Source organism: Dendrobates tinctorius, unplaced genomic scaffold, assembly GCF_039654945.1.
Source record: "Dendrobates tinctorius isolate UK_male_01 unplaced genomic scaffold, ASM3965494v1 ptg000079l, whole genome shotgun sequence".
NCBI classification, from domain to species: domain Eukaryota; kingdom Metazoa; phylum Chordata; class Amphibia; order Anura; family Dendrobatidae; genus Dendrobates; species Dendrobates tinctorius.
Window position 1 is genome coordinate 29,387,921 of NW_027361747.1, and position 18,828 is coordinate 29,406,748.

The following is an 18,828-nucleotide window of genomic DNA, read 5'->3' on the forward strand; positions in this document are numbered from 1 at the left end:
CTGCAAACGACTTTCGACTAACCTCTGCACTAATCCGCACCTCCCATGCCTGACTCCAATATTTCTCCCGTGCTGTGCCAATCCTCTGGAATGTTCTACCCCAAGAAATGAGGACTATCCACAATTTACACAGCTTTAGGTGCTCCCTCAAAACGCTTTTGTTCAGTGCGGCCTATCACGTTCACTAACTCAGTCATTTTATGTGTAAGTGTGCGTGTGTAGCCCATTCACTATCTCCATCCATCCCTCACTCCCTCAAGATGGCTGACAATCATTGTAAATACACCATTGTAAATACACACCTGTACTTTGTAAGCTCTCACGAGCAGGGTCGTCTTATTTTGCTTTAATTTCTGTATTGATAACGTTGTTACTTATAACTTGTGTTTTGAAACTGTTAAACTGTGAAGCGCTGCGGAAAATGTTGGCGCTATATAAAGATTTATTATTATTTCCGTCGTATTTTAGGCCACTTTTTCTCATGTCTAAGCAGGACTGAAAGCAGGACTTGCATTGAAAAGTCATGGAAAGTAAGACTTAAAACCAGGTAAAAAAAATAAATAAACCCGTTTGGAAACAGTAGCGGTGACTGCAGGTCTTAATGCGATACTCTAAAAAATCATTAAATGCGATGTCAGCATGTCACTGCGTAATCCTAGCCTGATTTATACAGTCACAGGCCACCTAGTATAGTTCTACCCGAGGCTTTAGCTAAAGTGCAACCCTAAAAAAAAAAAAATTATGTTCATTTACATATTTCTGCTGCGACATATTCTGAAGTTTACAATTCAGACGGTATAAATATGCTAGTATCCCTTCTGAACTCCGGTCGTGAGTCATCAAAACCGCCATTCACGCCAGTCTTGATGAGGAGGCATGGTGGAAGCAGAGTAAGATTTCTGGTGTAAGGTATGCTACTCATGAATTAGACAACTGGGTGGTGCTCTGTCCTGCCACAACTCTGCCACTTTGATGAATAAGGGCCTTTGTTTCTTGTAGTAATGCTGGGCTACTCTGCTTTCTAACTACGTGGGCAACCTCTGATTTTAGAAAATCAAAGATGTACAGATACATACATTCAGACTCGCGAAACCTGCAATAATAATAATATACTTTTCGATGGATCATGTCACTAGAAATGTCTGCATAACAGGGAGGACATCTTGTCCTTAAAAACATCAAAATGGAAAACTGGAATTGAACATAAGCAAAGATAAGACTTGATGCTGCAGAGTTTATTTACTCGTCTTCTCAGTGCCCAATACCCAACCCTATGTCGTATGTGCAACAAAACTCAACAAAAGCGGGATCGCGCTTTAAAAAAAAAAAAATTCTGTTCCATTTTAGTACAGAAAATTACTCAAACGCGGACTGGAACATTTGTTGTCCTATTTTGATGTACGATTCTCTCTCCTCCTCCGTCATAAACGACACAAGACTTGGGTTCTGACTGACCTCACTATACACATGGGGCTGGCCACCAACCATGACCACTGGGTCATCAGCTTCAGCTTCTTCATCCTGCTCTGTGCTGCTCATGGGTTTCGCCCCTTCTGGCTTTGCACGTTTTTTCTCTTCATCGGACTCGCTGGTGTCGCTTTCTGAATCACTTTTGGTTATTTGAGTAACATTTGGACCAGATCCAGATTTCATTTCGTGGATTAGAAGAGTCTTTAGCACTTCATTGTCAGCACCATCGTCCTTCTTATTGGCATTTTCGTCCACATTTTCTAGTTTTTCAGGTACTTTGGGAACAGATACAAAAATTGAATGCAAATTAAAGGACTGAAAGAGGCTGCGATTGTATCGAGAGAACCAACCCAACCTCTGATTTTGTTTTCCTACACAAACAAGACAAGGTCATCTTTATACTGAGCCGACTTAGGGGAGGACACAGATGCATATGGAGGTTAGAGACACGGACATAGGAGGTTGGATTGGTTAATCCGGCACACGCATTACATAAGTGAGAGATGCACCAAACGTACTAAATTTAATATGACATCCAGAAACGAGGTCAAGTAGAGTTTATTTTACCGCCCCCTCAAAATTGTACTAAGGCTACAGTGTTCCAATCCCTGTGACCATCACCGTATTTATATAGAGGCCCGGGTGATTTGGCATCTCACTCAATACTCACAGAGATCAGTCTTTATTTCTTCTGGAAGCACCTCATGGACAGACACCGTGCTTTCCTTCATCCACACCGGCTGCTCCTTCCCTTTCATTTCTTTCGCCTTTTTAAGCTCCGGCTCGTTGACATTAATGGTCACACTTTGGACATACATATTGTCCATAGATGAGGATTTGTTTGCCCATCGCCCCAGGTTCCCTTGCATGTCAACAGCTGCCATGTCAGAGCTCTGTTCACAGCTGAAGTAAATAGGCTGGAATTATGAGGGGCAGCCGCCAGAATTTATATACGGTACTTCACATTCCTAAATATTCCAATAGTCATCTTTCAAGCATTTACCACCTAACCATTTACTGACCTGCTTTTCATCTATTCCGATCACTTCGTATGTTTGTTAAAAAAGCACTCCCATCAGTTTGTATCTTCATAATTCTACTATCATATTATATATCACTGTGTACTTACAATTGCTCATTTTGCCTTTCTACCCAGCTAATTCTTTTCCATTGTGTCTATGACATTGCGTGATTAAAGATTGACTAGCTGAATCCTTCTAAGCTTTATGTAGTAACAGGAGGTCAATTTTCCCTGTTTGTCTCATCAGTCACTGCAAAAGTCCCTGTCAGATGGGAGGAGAAATAAGCTGGGTTAGGAATTAAACATAGGAATGATTTCTGTAAGGACAAGAGATTTCCTGTTTCTAGCTAGAGCAGAAACTATTATTAACTGGGTAGAAAGGCAAAATGAGCAATGGTAAGTACGAAGTGCTATATAATATGACTGCAATATATTAAGAGAATAAAAACTTTGATGGGGGAAGGGATTCTTTAACATATACAATTAGGTATGAGTCCTTGTTTTATTTGTGGGATTTTTTTTTTTTATGTCACCACTTATGTACTGTTTGTTTAGTGTGCATTTTATTATTTTGTTCTGATAATGTTTTTTCTTACTGTGTTCACCATGTGTAGAATAATAACTTCAGTCACTGGGTTGGTATAATCATTAACTTCTACTTTTGTAGACAGTGGCCCAAGTTTATTACGTTGTTCAGCAACGGCAAACTTCGGCAGTGGAAGGAAGAAGTAAAGGACTATGGCCCTTGTTGGCTCTAGGTGGCAGGACTCAGAAGATGTACTTATTATGGCTAGCTTTAGGCTGGCGATATTGGAGACATTGGCCAGGACACGTCAAGTGCTCTCCATGTTTTGCTCTACATTGTAGCTCAACACAAGTGAATGGGGGTCGCCTCACAACTCCAAGGGCACTGCCACCACGCCAAGCAAGGCTCTTTTTGCGACGTCCTTCTCTAAATACCCTTTGGGTCGCAATGTGCCCTCAATTACTTGTACTGCGCTGCGGTGTAGCAGCGAAACATGGAGTACTTTGGTTGTGTGACTTGCGAAAGCCAAATTTGCCATGTAGCCCGAACCTTATAGGGCATTATGTATAAAATCATGGCGTACTGTACGGCTAGGACCCAAGCTGAGGTTATACAGCAGTATTGCTGGGAACACTATGGCCTTCATTGTAGGGTAACTACATGTCACAGTTTTATGCTTTCATTATGGTAATATATGAAATTATATGGGTGCTGTTACTGGAGAAGTAATGTCAGTACATTACGGCTGATGCCATTATACACCCATAATGGCTAACACTAATAGAATAGCATTACAGCTCACGGTGTTATAGAGGCGCTAGAGGGAGCTCTGCAGGGTCACTATGGCAGGGGTGAGGGCTACTAACAGGCACTTACCTGTTTGCAAGCTCTGGGATATATGTCGGCTGCGGCTCGAGCAGCTCACATGGGAGCACAATGTCTTCTGTCTCTTGGAGAAGCACAAAGATCGGTTCAATCTGCTCATTGAATTTGGCAAGTAACGTTCTGGCATCTCTTTTTGGCATTGATGAGAAGTCTTCTTCTACTTCAGCATTGCAGTAAGTGCAACGAAAGAGCTCTGCGGGAGAAACAGGAGCAATTACCTGCGAGAACCTTTAACCAATTAGATGCCACTATTGTCATTTGCTGACCGCAGCATTTAAGTGGTTAGATCCAGGGAGAGAACAGTTACGATTAGAGTTGAGCGAAACGGGTCGACCAAATTCAGAATCCGCCGACTTGCTAAAGTCGGGTTTCGCTGATCGAAACCCGACCACAGCGTGATGTCAGCCACGAGGTCGCCGACTTGAGCGCCAAAGTCGCGTTTCAAATAATGCTTCCAGCGTCTTTTCTCTGCCAATCATCAAGGACGCACACTGTAGGCAACGCGATTACGTCGACAGCGGCCCCCACCATGTTAGAGAAGGGCATGCACGCGATTGGCTGGCTTTGGCGTCACAGTGCCTATAAAAGGCCGTGACCGCCATCTTACTTCTGCCGATCTTAGAATACGGAGAGGTGCTGCTGATGATTGTGAATAGGGAGAGCGTTAGTCAGGGAAGAAGAAAAAAAAATAGCTTCTGCTGATAACGCTTTTCACTGTCTAGTTAGTGTGCAGTGAAAGGGGAGGATTTTTGTTCTGTGCAGCAGCGCTGGTGGTGATTAGGCTGCCTTTTAAGGCTACCTGCATTGGTGTGTGCACACTGCTGTTCAAACTGCTTTTTTCAAAGCACTCCAACTTTTATTATTTTGTTCTGGTCAGTTACGGAGCGTTCGTTTTTTCACACACCGTATAGCAGTGTACACTCCTCACACACTACTGTGTACCGGCTGGTATCACGGACAAATACAAGCTGTGTGTGACTCTGGGAAAAAAAAAAAAAAGATTTTCCATTTTTCCAGACCTACACCGTATAGAGCTGTCCGCTTTTCAAACAGTATCTTATATTTGCTGTTTGATTACGGTCAAATCTATACAGATACAGCGTGTCATTCCATATAAAAATAGACGGAGATTTACAATTTTCCATACAGACACCGTATAGAGCTGTCTGATTCTCAAACAGTATTGTATATCTGCCGTTCACATTACTGTCACATCTATACAGAGTCAGCGTGTGTGTGTGTGTGAGACACTCCGTAAATACATATACCGACATTTCCATTTCTCCATACACCGTATTGAGCTGTCTGATTCTCAAACAGTATTGTATATCTGCTGTTCGCATTATTGTCACATCTATACAGAGTCAGTGTGTGTGACACTCCGTAAATACATATACAGAGATTGTTAGTTTCACCAAAAATGTATACAGCTGTTCACTTCTGATACAGTACCGTATATCTGCTTGTTGGATTACAGTCAAATACATACTGGGAGAGCGTCTGTGACTAACAAAATATATACGGAGATTTCATTTTTTTAATACACCTTACACAGCTGTACGCTCCTCATTCAGTACCATCTCTCTTCTGGTATTTTTGGTACATTTTTCCAAACATGAGGAAGTATGGTGGAAGAGGCCGCGGACGTGGGCAGGGGTGGCGCAGCTGGTACTGATGGTGGTGGTGGTGCCTCGGCTGGTTCTGGCAAAAAGCACAATAGCAGCTAAGGCAGGAGGTGTTGAGCTTGCGTCATCGTCTGGCACAAGAAGGCCTTTAACCCCTTAACGACCGCCGATACGCCTTTTAACGGCGGTAATTAAGGGTACTAAAACCACAGCGCCGCTAATTCACGGCCCTGTGGAGAAAGTGAATAAAGTGAATAGCGCCCCCCAGTGTCGGGTTTTCTCCGGAGTCTCGGCTGCCGTGGGTAGCCGAGACCCCAGAGAACATGAATCGGTCGTTTTTAACCGACCCCGCTTTTGCGATCGTCGTTATTAACCCTATAACGGCGATCGAAAAAAACCCCGCGATTTTACATTTAATTTCTCTTTCCTCTGATGTGATCGCACATCAGAGGAGAGAGAAATAAGGTCCCCCCCCGGTGGTCCTGCATCCCTGTGGCTTCCTCCGGTGGGCACCGCCATCTTGGATCCGGGGAAAATGGCGGGCTCCGGCTGGCAGATTCCATTCATTCATTTTGATCATGATGATAAACTATCATCGTGATCAAAATAAACAAAATAGTACATAATCCCCCCGTTTATCACCCCCTTAGTTAGGCCAACATAACTAAATAAAGAAAATATATTTTTTTTTTCAGTTTTCCATTAGGGTTAGGGTTGGGTTAGGGCTAGGGTTAGGGCGAACTAGGATTAGGGTTAGGGGTGTGTTGGGGTTAGGGTTGGAGAAAGAATTGAGGGGTTTCCACTATTTACCAACTTTGGGGGTCTAAAAATTGAGTCTAAAAAAAAATCACTTTTGTGGAAATGAAAGACTTTATTTTCACGGCTCTGCGTTTATAAACTTCTGTGAAGCGCTTGGGGGTTCAAAATGCTCACCACACATCTAGATAAGTTCCTTAGGGGGTCTAATTTCCAAAATGGGGTCACTTGTGGGGGGTTTCCACTGTTTAGGCCCATCAGGGGCTCTGCAAATGCAACATGACGCCCGCAGACCATTCCATCAAAGTCTGCATTCCAAAATGGCACTCCTTCCCTTCCAAGCTCTCCCATGCGCCCAAACAGTGGTTCCCCCCCACATATGGGGTATCGGCGTACTCAGGACAAATCGCACAACAACTGTGGGGGTATGATTTCTCCTGTTACCCTTGTAAAAATAAAAATTTGGGGCGAAAAGATCATTTTTGTGGAAAAAAATTGATTTTTTATTTTCATGGCTCTACGTTATAAACTTCTGTGAAGCACTTGAAGGTTCAAAGTGCTCACCACACATCTAGATAAGTTCCTTAATGGGTCTAGTTTCCAAAATGGGGTCAATTGTTGGAGGCTTCCACTGTTTAGGCACATTAAGGGCTCGCCGAACGCAACATGGCATCCGATCTCAATTCCAGCCAAATCTGCATTGAAAAAGTCAAACGGCGCTCCATCCCTTGCGAGCTCTGCCGTGTGCTGAAAAAGTGGTTTACCCCCCACATATGGGGTATCGGCGTATTCAGGAGAAATTGTACAACAAATTTTGTGGTTGATTTTCTCTTTTAACACTTGTGAAAATAAAAAAAATTGGTTCTGAAGTAAATTTTTTGCAAAAAAAAAGTTAAATGTTAATGTTTTCCTTCCACATTGCTTTAGTTCCTGTGAAGCACTTAAAGGGTTAATAAACTTCTTGAATGTGGTTTTGAGCACCTTGAGTTGTCTAGTTTTTAGAATGGTGCCACTTTTGGGTATTTTCTGTCATGTACACCACTCAAAATGACTTTAAATATGATGTGGTCCCTAAAAAAAATGGTTTTGTAAATTTTGTTGTAAAAATGAGAAATCGCTGGTCAACTTTTAACCCTTATAACTTCGTAGCAAAAAAAAAATTTTGTTTCCAAAATTGTGGTGATGTAAAGTAGACATCTGGGAAATGTTATTTATTAAGAAATTTTTGTGACATCTCTCTGATTTAAGGGCATAAAAAATTAAAGTTTTAAAATTGCAAAATTCTCAAAATTTTCGCCATATTTCCGTTTTTTTCATAGATAAACAAGACTTATCGAAGAAATTTTACCACTAACATGAAGTACAATATGTCACAAAAAAAAAAATCTCAGTCAGCGGGATCCATTAAAGCATTCCAGAGTTATAACCTCATAAAGGGACAGTGGTCAGAATTGTAAAAATTGGCCTGGTCATTAAGCTGCAAACTGGCTCTGTTGCTAAGGGGTTAAGGTTCCCTTTTCTGGGTGTAGGTAAACAGCTTTTAAAGCTGGAGCATCAGGAACAGGTTTTGGCTTACATTGCCGAAACAGCCTCCAGCTCTATTGCCTCTGAAGTTACAAACACTGCAAGCACAGAGTCGTCATTGCAGGCTTCTGGTCAGGAAGAACACCTTTCCTTGTTTCCTTCACCCACACCAAAAGTGAAGGATGCTGCAGCCCAAAATTCAGATTACTCCATGGAGCTCTTTTCACATACCATGCCTGGGTTATCAAGTCAAATCCTGAATTCCCCAGTCCAAGATGAATCTGACATGGAGTGCACTGATGCACAGCCACTGCTAGATGATTGTGCTGGTACATTGACCCAGAGCACTACATTGCCCTCGCTGTCTACGGAGACAGAATCTGACCCTGATGAAACTCAGGTGCCCCTTCCCGCATACTATACCACCTTACACGGTGACACAGAGGAAGATACAGAGGAAGGTGCAGATGACATTGAAGAGGAGGTGATGGATGACCCAGTTCTTGACCCGGATTGGCATCCATTGGGGGAAGAGGGTGTCGCTGGCATTAGTTCATATAAGGAGAAGGATCCGCAGCAGGCATTGAAATCGCAGCAGCGGTTATCTGGCAGGCCCGTAGCTGTCCAAAAACGTGAACCAAAAACCAAGAGTTGCAGGACAGCTTGGCCAGACGGTCAACTTAGCACACCCTGCAAGCCCAGAAAATGTATACCATAGTAGGAAGAGTGCAGTGTGGCATTTCTTTGTCCAAAATCCTACTGATGAGGCAAAGGATACCTGTAAGAGGTCCAGAAGGACCTTTAGCCGAGGTAAACAACTCAGAAATTTGAATACCAGTTGCATGCTTAGACATTTAACCAACATGCTCTTGCAAGCGTGGACGGACTACAAAACCTCAGGTAGCACATGTGCACCTGCTCCGACTGAACGTAGCCAACAACGCTCCATCGCTTCCACCACTGTAAGACCACCACCAACGTTAAGCACACCACCAGCACTAAATGTTGAGGTGTCGTCGCAAGGCCAAAGCACTCAGGGAATCACAATGGTTTTGCAGCGAAACACAGAATCTAGGCCATCACCACCAATACCAATCACCAACCCCCTCTCACTCCGTCCGGTCCACCACTAGTTCCCCCATATGCAGCTCTCCACTCCAGCTCACCCTACCAGACACTGAGTAGGACAAGAAAGTACTCATCCTCTCATCCGCGTACACGGTGTTTGAACGCCTACATTGCCAAACTAATCTCATTAGAGATGATGCCTTACCGTTTGGTTGAAAGCGAAGCTTTCCGTCAGCTCATGGCCTACACAGTCGGCACTTCTTTTCTCGATCAGCCATCCACCTGCATGTGAAAGACCGCATTATCCATGCACTCAAGCAATCAGTGAGTGGAAAGGTGCACCTCACAACAGATGCATGGTCCAGTAGGCATGGCCAGGGCCGTTACGTGTCCATCACTGCGCACTGGGTTAATGTGGTGGATGCAGGCTCCACAGGGGACAGCAGCGGTGGAACAGTGCTGCCTAGCCCACGGTATAGGAAACAGTTGGCTGTAGGCGTTCAACCCTCCTACCCAATAAGCGAAAGCTCATCCACAAAGCGCAGTCGCACAAGCACTCCATCCGCAGCTGCCAATGTTGCACACGAGGTGTCCCACTATCGAACAGCTAGTGGTAAGCGTCAGCAGGCTGTGTTAAAGATGATGTCTTTGGGCGACAGACACACCGCGGAGGTACTGGCAGACTACTTTCAGCGACAAACTGAGTCATGGCTGGGCAGTCTACATCTTGAGGCAGGCAAGGTAGTCAGCTATAACGACCGTAATTTTGTGGCAGCCATAGGCCTTGCAAAACACACACATACCGTGCCTGGCTCACACTTTGAACAGAGGCAGGCTGTAATGTATTTGTGGGAGGATACATGGGCAGGCAGTTTGAGGGAAGACATGGAATTGTTGGGTGTGCAGTGGTCAAAGCTGAAAGACCCCTGTAAAGTCCTTCAGTGTTTTGAGGAATGCACACGGCTGGTAAGTGCAGACGACGCAGTCATAAGCATTAGCATCCCACTTATGCATCTGCTCATGCAAAGTTTGACGCACATTAAGGATCAGGCGTCTGCAGCGGAGGAGGAGGAGGAGGGAAGCCTTGATGACAGTCAGCCATTGTCTGGTCAGGAAACTGTCCGGGACAAGGTGGAGGAAGAAGAGGAGGATGATGCTTCTCAGGGGCCAAGAGAAAATGTTGGCGTTCCAAGGTCAGGTACAGGGTTTGTGCGTGACTGTAGGGATGTGGATTTGCCAGAAAGTGCTCCTCCATCCAGCAGTGGCAGTTCATTATTGACACCTGGAACATTGGCCCACATGTGTGATTATGCCTTGCGGATCCTAAAAAAGGACCCCCGCATTGCCATAATGATGAAGGATGATGACTACTGGTTGGCCAGCATCCTCAATCCAAGCTACAAAGGCAAATTACACAACATCATGCCACAGGAGAATCTAGAGATAATATTGGCTAACAAACAAGCAACTCTGGTAAACCATTTGTTTGAGGCTTTCCCAGCACACTGCAGCGGTGCTGGTTCTCCCACGAGCCGTTATGGGCACAATGGAAGAGGTGTTCGTGGTGCACACAGCCGAAGTGGCGTTGGAGACAGGGGTTTCATGAACATGTTGTGGACTGATTTCTCAAGTACCGCTCACATGACTGGTAATAGTGCATCGATTGCAAGTGACAGGAGACAGCAGTTAACTATGGTTACAAACTACTTCTCCCATATCGATGTTCTCCCTCATAGGTCATTCCCCTTTGAGTATTGGGCCTGTAAACTGGACACCTGGCCTGAATTGGCACAATATGCCTTACAGGAGCTCTCTTGCCCTGCTGCTAGCGTGTTATCTGAAAGAGTCTTCAGTGCTGCTGGATCAATCCTGACAGAAAAAAGGACCCGTCTGTCGACCCAAACTGTTGATGATCTAACCTTCAATAAAATTAACCATGCATGGGTTTCAAAGGATTTTGTCCCACCTTCCCCTGATGACACATAGGTTGCTGCCTCGCTTTTGTCCTCCTCTTCCTCGGACTTGCCCAATGCCGCTACTTGCAGCTGCTGAATGTCCAGCCTACACATGAACATATGACATTTTTTAAACCTCCCTAACTGGGCTGCCCCCCCCCCCCGAAGGGCTGGTGTCAACACCTGGTACAACCGGGCAAGTGCCGTTTCTCTGAACAGGTGGATAGGCCCACTGATGGCCGACGGCACTGGCACAGGGCCCCTCATAGTACAATACAGTGTCTGGTGGTGGGGGGCCTACTCGCTGTCAGACACACCAGCGTACTATGAGGGGCCTTGTGCCAGTACCGTCGCCCACAAGTGTGCCCCCCCACTTGGTCATGGCCACAGCACTTGTAAGTTGCAATGCTTACCTCTCCCTGCTCCACCGCTGTGTAGTCTGGGCAGTTAAATCCATCACAGGGACGGCTACTCCAAATTTGGTGTATTGATTGATGATGGTTAAGATGTAGCTATGGCCTGTCCTGCTGGCCTCTACCTTCAGATGATCAATGGCTACCATTTGTAATGGACGTCAACTCACAAGCGGATGCAGTGGTGCTTTATGATCACCTTTCACAGTTTTGATAGTCACAGACGTGTGACATTCCTGCCACCATTTTTCAATGTCTCCTCTGTGGCTTCTGTCTTTTGCACTCCAAAATTACCAGACACATCATGATAGGCAGTGAGGACCAGGTCTACATCTGTCCCTGTGATCACAATTTGATGGAGACGAGTGACAGTGATGGGATCCACGCTACTGCGATACAGCAATCTTTTCTTCACAAAGAACCGTTTTCGCTGTCTCCACAGACAGTTACTGAGGGTCTGCATCGCCTCTGCAACATCTACCACGAGGTTTTCCCGCGATGAGTAATTCCCAAATTTCTGCTAACACTCGACTTTCCATCTGTACTTGAATCCATGTAGTTTCCAGTAGCGGAGAGTCGGGACTGGCTTACTGAGATTGAAATATATACGAAGATTTAAAAGTACCACAGCACTGTATACTGGTGTACACTTCAAATAAATTTCACTTTTTCTACTTTTTAAATTCTGGTGCAGTACATACTGAGCCTGTGAGTGTCTTTGTCTGACTCCGTAAGTATAGACGGAAATTTACAATTACCCCTAGACTGGATACACCTGGTATCTGCTGATACCGTAATAAAAAATTTTGAACAAATGTACTGTATCATCCATACTGAGTGAGCATGTGTGGTTTACTCATTCTATATATACGGAGAATCAGAGATACCAATTTTTACCCTATGCTTGATACAGCTTGCATCTTGTTTTTCAGTACCTTTGTTTGACATTTAGTATTACGGTCAAATCCATACTGAGTTAGCGTCTGAGAGTGACTACGGGACTATCTATACGGAGATTTAAATTGTACCCTTAAATATATATACTTGCTATCTTGTTATCCAGTACCTTTTTTACAACATATTTTATTATGGTCAAACCCAGACACAGAGCATCTGAGAGTGACTCCGGAAATATATATCGAGATTTCAAATTTGGCCAACACTGTATACAGCTGTACGCTTCTGATACAGTACCCTTTTTTGCCATTTAGATTCTGGTAAAATCCTTAATGAGCCTGTGAACGTCTGTCTGTTGCTCGGAAATATATTTGGAGATTTAAGATTACCCCAATACTGTATACAGCTGTACGCTTGTGTTACATTACCCATTTACAGCTGGGCCTGAGAGCGTTTGTGTCTGCCTCCTGAAATATATATGGAGATTCAGAATGTTTACACTATACTATTTATACCTTGTATCTTGTGATACTGTACCCTTTTTCAACTTTTTATTTTATTGGGTAATCCATACGAAGCCTGTGAGCATCTGTGTATGACTCATGAAATATGTAGGGAGAATTACTATTATTCCTAGACTGTCTAGAGCTGTACGCTTCTGATACAGTACAATATATCTGCTGGTATTTTGGGTCTATTTTCCAAAACATGAGGAAGTATGGTGGAAGAGGCCGCGGACGTGGGCGTGGGGGGGCCACCTGGTACTGATGGTGGTGGTGGTGCATCTGCTGGTAGTGCCAAAAGCACAATAGCAGCTAAGGCAGGAGGTGTTGAGCCTGCATCATGGTCTAGCTACGGAAGGCCTGTAAGGCTCCCTTTTCTCCCTTTTAAAGCCGGAGTATCAGGAACTGTTTGTGGCTTACATTGCTGAAACAGCCTCCAGCTCTATCGCCTCCTCTTCTGAAGTTTAAAAAAATGCAAGCACTGAGTCGTCAGTGCAGGCTTCTAGTCAGGAGCAACCCCTTTCCTTGGGTCCTTCACCCACACCAAAATTGAAGGATGCGGCAGCACACACTTCAGATTACGCCATGGTCTTTTCACATACCATGCCTGGGTTCATTCAAAATGGGGCCCATCATATACTGGAGCATTCTAAATGGGCCAGATCAGACACTGGAGCAGCATCTATGGGGCACATTATACGCTGGAGCATTAGAAATGGGGCTCATCATATATGGAGCATTATTTTGGCCCATAAGACACTGGAGCATCATCCATGGGGCCCATCATATACTGGAGGATTCTAAATGGGCCAGATCAGACACTGGAGCAGATCAGACACTGGAGCAGCAACTATGGGGCACATTATACACTGGAGCATTAGAAATGGGGCCCATCATATATGGAGCATCATTCATGGGGCCTATCATATACTAGAGCATTCTAAATGGGCCAGGTCAGACACTGGAGCAGCATCTATGGGGCACATTATACACTGGAGCATTAGAAATGGGGCCCATTATATATGCAGCATTATTTTGGCACATAACACACTAAAGCATCGTCCATAGGGACCATCATATACTGTAGCATTATGTGGAGCTCATCATATACTGGAACATTATATGTGACCAATTATTCTGTATGGAGAAATATATGGGGCTCATTCTGTATGGTGCACAATGTGGTGGCCATAAGGGTATGTGCACACGCTGCGGATTCCGCTGCGGACCCGCAGCAGTTTTAGCTGCGGTGTACAGTACCATTCAAATGAATGGTAAACAAAAACCACTGTGTAGACGGTGCGGAAAAATCCGTGCAGATTTCCTGCGGTTTTGAAACCGCAGAAAGAATTGACATGTCAATTCTTTCTGCGGAATCCGCAGCGGGTTCCTATCTCCACCATTGTGGAGATGGTGAATCCGCAGGACCAAACCGCAGGCTAAACCGCAGATAATCTGCAGCGTCTGCACACACCCTAATACTGTATAGAGTAATATACTGTCATTTTTTTGAGCTATTGTAGAATTTAAAAATAGATATCCTTCAGGTCATGTAAACAGTGAAGTATTTTTCATTGTACTATACCTATATTTCTGTGCCGTATCGGAGCATCAGGAGTCGTGGTATGTGTTAAAGGGGCGCACTGACACTCTTTGGCCCAGGGCACACGAAAACCAGGAGCCAGCCCTACCCCCCGACAACTTTAGCCAAATAACCCCCAGTTTTCAATGCGTAAATATTATTATGAAGTAAATTAAGGTTGACAAGCTTCAGTAATAAGAATTTATGTTGTTGGCATTGAAATGAGCAATGCAGGTGTGTTTACTGTCCTCCATTCCCTGACGACTTTGCTTCCCCATTGACTTGCATTGGGTTTTGTGTTTCAGTCGGCCTCCGACTTTTCCCTATAGTCGGCCGATTTCGTTCGACCCAGCTTTTGAGAAAGTCGGGTTTCATGAAACCCAACTTGACCCTAAAAAAGGCAAAGTCGCTTATCGCTAGTTATGATGACATTCAGTTTTTTTCTGTATATTTAAAAAAAGTGAATGGTGTCATTCAAAACTACAGCAAGTCCCACAAAAAAATAAGTCCAGTCAGAGCACAATGCACAGTCTGGCCATGGGTCTGTGGATCCACACTGCACCCCGATATAGGTCTATAAGGCTGCCACGTTTGTGTCAGGGGACATCTGCTGCCAGACTGTACAGTACTTTAAGTTCTGGACTGGACTTAGGCTGTGTTCATATATATATATATATATATATATATATATATATATATATATATATATATATATATATATATATATATATATAAAAAAAAAAAAAATTCACCACAGCAGCATTGTGTGAACACATCTCAGTGATCTAGTTATTATGGCGTGCAGCTACACACAGTATGATATCACCGTTACAAGAAAAATATAATTAAAGATAAAATAAATACCTGTAAATGGGTCAAACAGCTGGTTCACCTCCAGGTCAGAGTAGGTGCTTTGACACCCTGGACACTTAAAGGAAGCCCTTATGGTGGATTCTCGCTCATCGGACTCAATCTTGCGACGAACGTGATCCAGTTTATACTTGACCACATCTACTAGCACTTTGTAGTTGATGTAATAATAGTTGTGTTTGGTGCTCTTCCCGTTGGAGCCGGTTTCTACACGCATGCGACACTTGATGAATTTATCAGCCTTTAAGGTGTTGAGGATTGCTCGAAGCTGTTTCTTCTCAAACTTGAGGAGCAGAGCAATGTCATCCTCTTTCACGCAAGGATACCTGATGAGAACATCGAGGGTCAGCGAATGTTCCAATCCATAAAATCCTCGCACCATGTACTTGGCCAGTCGTTTCAGTGCGGCAGGGACCTCGGTCATGGTGTCTTGGTCTCCCATTGTGAAAGGACGGACATCAACCTCCTGTAACTACAAAGTAGAGGATTCAGGATTATACACTGCGATGATGGAGAATGACCGTGAGGTAGACGTTTCTCTGTGTAGTATGCATCGTTAATTACCAAGGGAAATGGCATCAGGCAGGATGTACTTAGTGAATTTCCTGATTTCACCTGTGAGCGATGGAACATTAGCTTGCCTGCTGTGTGTCACCTTTACAATGAATTTCCAGGTGGTTCTTCTGCCAAAAGCCAGCAGCAAACACCTGACCAGGACTCTGGAGTGTACATGGCACTTATGATTTCAGGCCTTTGCATCATTCACTAAAGTCTCTTAAGTCAGATCTAAGGTTCGGGAGTGTAGACTGATTAGATTAGCTTCACAGCAGTAGTCATGAAGGAACAATGGTGACCCAAAAAAAAAAAAAAAATAAATAAAAATCTGTGGAGCATCTCACAACCAGAGGTGCACAAAGGTACAGGGTCATTGCTCCTGAACATGTGGCTCATTTCATGGGGACTTTCTATAATTTGGATCCATGTACAGTATGAGAGATTGAGGTTTTAAGAAGCTTTATTCAGAAGCTGTAGGCAAAAATTTGGGGTATTAGAGCCCTTTGGGTTTTCAGTGTAAATAAGAGTATGGCCAGGATCACACATGCGAGAAATTCGGACGAGTCTCGCATGTTAATACCTGGCACTGCCGCCGGCACTCGGATCGGTGCGTGCGGCCGCATAGCAAGTCTGTGAAAAAGCGAACAGAGCAAGTACCTGCAGCAAGGACGTGTGAATGAGGCCTTAGTGTGTATACAGTTATCCACTGACTTGACAGAGAGTCCGCAGCCATTTAGATCTGTACTGCGGATGGCAGAATGTTTCATAGGCTGCGGCTCCTAGAATCGGACATTAGCGGCCTGCAGCACTACAGCTGATGTGACACTACCTCTCCGAGCATGTCCTCATGGGCCGGTGCAGACCTCCTTCTATAGACTGAACTGTTATTGTCATGACAATAAATGTAAAAACAAGAAACTTTGCAGTTTACCGTACTTCTGGCTCATTGTAACTGGCCGACTCTACAAGATATCTATTGTGGCTGATCTCTTAGGCACGGAGCACAGCACGTATACACCCTTAACGGTAGAGCATGGAAGTGCTGATCCAATGTAGCAGAGGCAACGCTACGTCTGATAGCAGCATTGTAGAGTGCACATCTATGGGCCAGTGGCTCAACCGTGACGCTGGTCCAAGTTTTCAATCAGTGAGAATTGCACAGCCTTAGTGCTCATTCAGACATCACAGCAAATCGCTCTCAGCACAGACAGCAATACATGGATGGCCATGACTCTCCTGACCCGAGCGTGACAGCCTCATAGAAATATACAAGGCAGTTATGCTCCGGTCCGGAGAGCCGCGGCCGGTCAAACATTGCACTCCCTGCTCAGACCAACTTGCATGGCTATCTGAACGAGCCCTTCTGGGCCAGCATGGAATTGAGAGGTAGGGTGAGGTGCGCTCCTGAAAATCAATGTTAAGAGTAACCCTGTAAGCCGAGATATGGGAATCTCTGTATGGATTCATGGTACAACAGCTTCAATTTCCTCTTACAAAAAGTAAAAAGAAAAACGGTTTGTTTTTTTTTGCACAAAAATCATCGATTTGTTGGAATTTTATGCCACCCTTGCCACTTTTGAACCATGGATAGGAAAGTGAGCAGGGTTAACCAGTTGAGCACCTGTACGTCACATTTATGAATTCTTTAACAAGTTGAAGCTAAGTCAAAATTGTCACTCCAATACTGGGGAGGCATATAAACTAGCGAAACATCTGCAGAGGCACGTTACATCTGGGGACTAACTGATAAAATATTGCCCCAGTACTAAGATTTGGTTCACATAGTAGCAACACAATTTCTATAGAAACGGACTTAAAAATTCCCCTTGTGATAAATCTCACCTTCTACATTGCTGATCTTTTTGCTGCTACTTACCTTTCTGTTTTATTTAATCAACTTGTTCCATTCCCTACAGTTTGGCTCAGTGGTTAATGAAAGCTCCCGTCACCCCCAACATACAAAACATTCCCCAGCTGCGATCAGTCAGACATCAGGTGGTGTTCCCATCTGATAATGCTGGTTTCTCTGCTGCGGGTTACCTGCACCAATAGCACTTTACACTGATGGTTGCGGCTTTGTGGCGGGTTAAGGGTATGTGCACACGTTGCGGATTTGCCTCTGCGGATCCGCTAGTGATGTACAGTACAATGTTAGGCAATGGAAAATAAAAACTGCTGTGCACATGCAGCAGTTTATTTCTCACAGCGTGTCAATTCTTTGTGTGGATTCCGCAGCGTTTTTACACCCATTCCATTCTAGGAATCCGCAGGCGAAATCCGCAGTAAATCTGCAGGTAAAACACAGGCATTTTGACCTGTGGATTCTAGGTGAAAAAATCTGCACACGAACCCGCAACGTGTGCACATACCCTTTGGCTGTATTTTCCACTTTCTATGCATTTGGTTGCAGGTTTGACACATTTTTTAGGTAAGGTCTATGCTCTAGTCTTACCTGATTTCCTAACCCGACTAGTTCATGTAAATAGTAGGCAGATCCTGCGCCCGTCCGCAATGGAGATAAGTACAGGGAGTCAGCCAAGTTCGCAAAATTCAATATGGACCTAAATTTAGGCTCAAACTTGTTTTAAAACACATTATTTAGTGCAGGAATGCTGAGATTGTGAACTTAAAAACACCACTGTATATATTTTTACAGGAATTTTCCTATAAGGAAAAAACACAGTCCTACAGCTCACATTGGGCATGAGTTTAAAAAAAAACAAAAAAAAATTGGAGAATCTGGAGGGTTATGAGGTGCAGTATACTATATGGAGGACTATAGGGCCCATTATACTATATGGAGGGTTGATAACTAAATACTCTTATTATTATTATTACCTTCATGCAATTTTTTCAATTATTTTTTACTTTTTTATTTTAGGATATTTGTTTTGTGTTTTGTTTTTGGTTTTCTCTGTGTAAAAGTCATGTGTTCATATGCATTTACATTTTGCATACACATTAATTTACTTTTTCGGCTCAGACCCAGTTTCTCATTACATGGAGGATTATGTGGAGGCCATTATAATATTTGGAGGCTATGTGGGAGCCTTTATACTTTAGCCTTTATACTGTATGGAAGCAATTATACAGTGTGAAGGTTTATGTGGGGTCCATCATGCTGTGTGGGGGACTGTGTAGGTGCAATGAAAGGGGAATCTAGGGCTTCAGAAGGCGA

The 18,828-nt window shown here is 44.0% G+C and overlaps 1 protein-coding gene across 2 annotated transcripts; it reads right to left on the reverse strand.

The window, feature by feature from the left end:
* Positions 1 to 1,214: 1,214 nt before the first annotated feature.
* LOC141096807 (general transcription factor IIE subunit 1-like) lies at positions 1,215 to 17,681 on the reverse strand. 2 transcript variants are annotated; one of them, XM_073583653.1, is made up of 5 exons: positions 17,527 to 17,681; positions 15,090 to 15,567; positions 3,894 to 4,095; positions 2,141 to 2,373; positions 1,215 to 1,745 (listed from the first exon to the last, which is right to left on the reverse strand). In XM_073583653.1, the coding sequence occupies exons 2-5, from the start codon at positions 15,535 to 15,537 to the stop codon at positions 1,357 to 1,359; spliced, it is 1,272 nt and encodes a 423-aa protein (XP_073439754.1). In that variant the 5' UTR covers positions 15,538 to 15,567; positions 17,527 to 17,681; the 3' UTR covers positions 1,215 to 1,356. The 2 variants fall into 2 exon arrangements, with proteins under 2 accessions (XP_073439754.1, XP_073439753.1); XM_073583652.1 differs by lacking the exon at positions 17,527 to 17,681 and adding an exon at positions 15,660 to 15,689.
* Between the last annotated feature and the right edge of the window lie 1,147 nt (positions 17,682 to 18,828).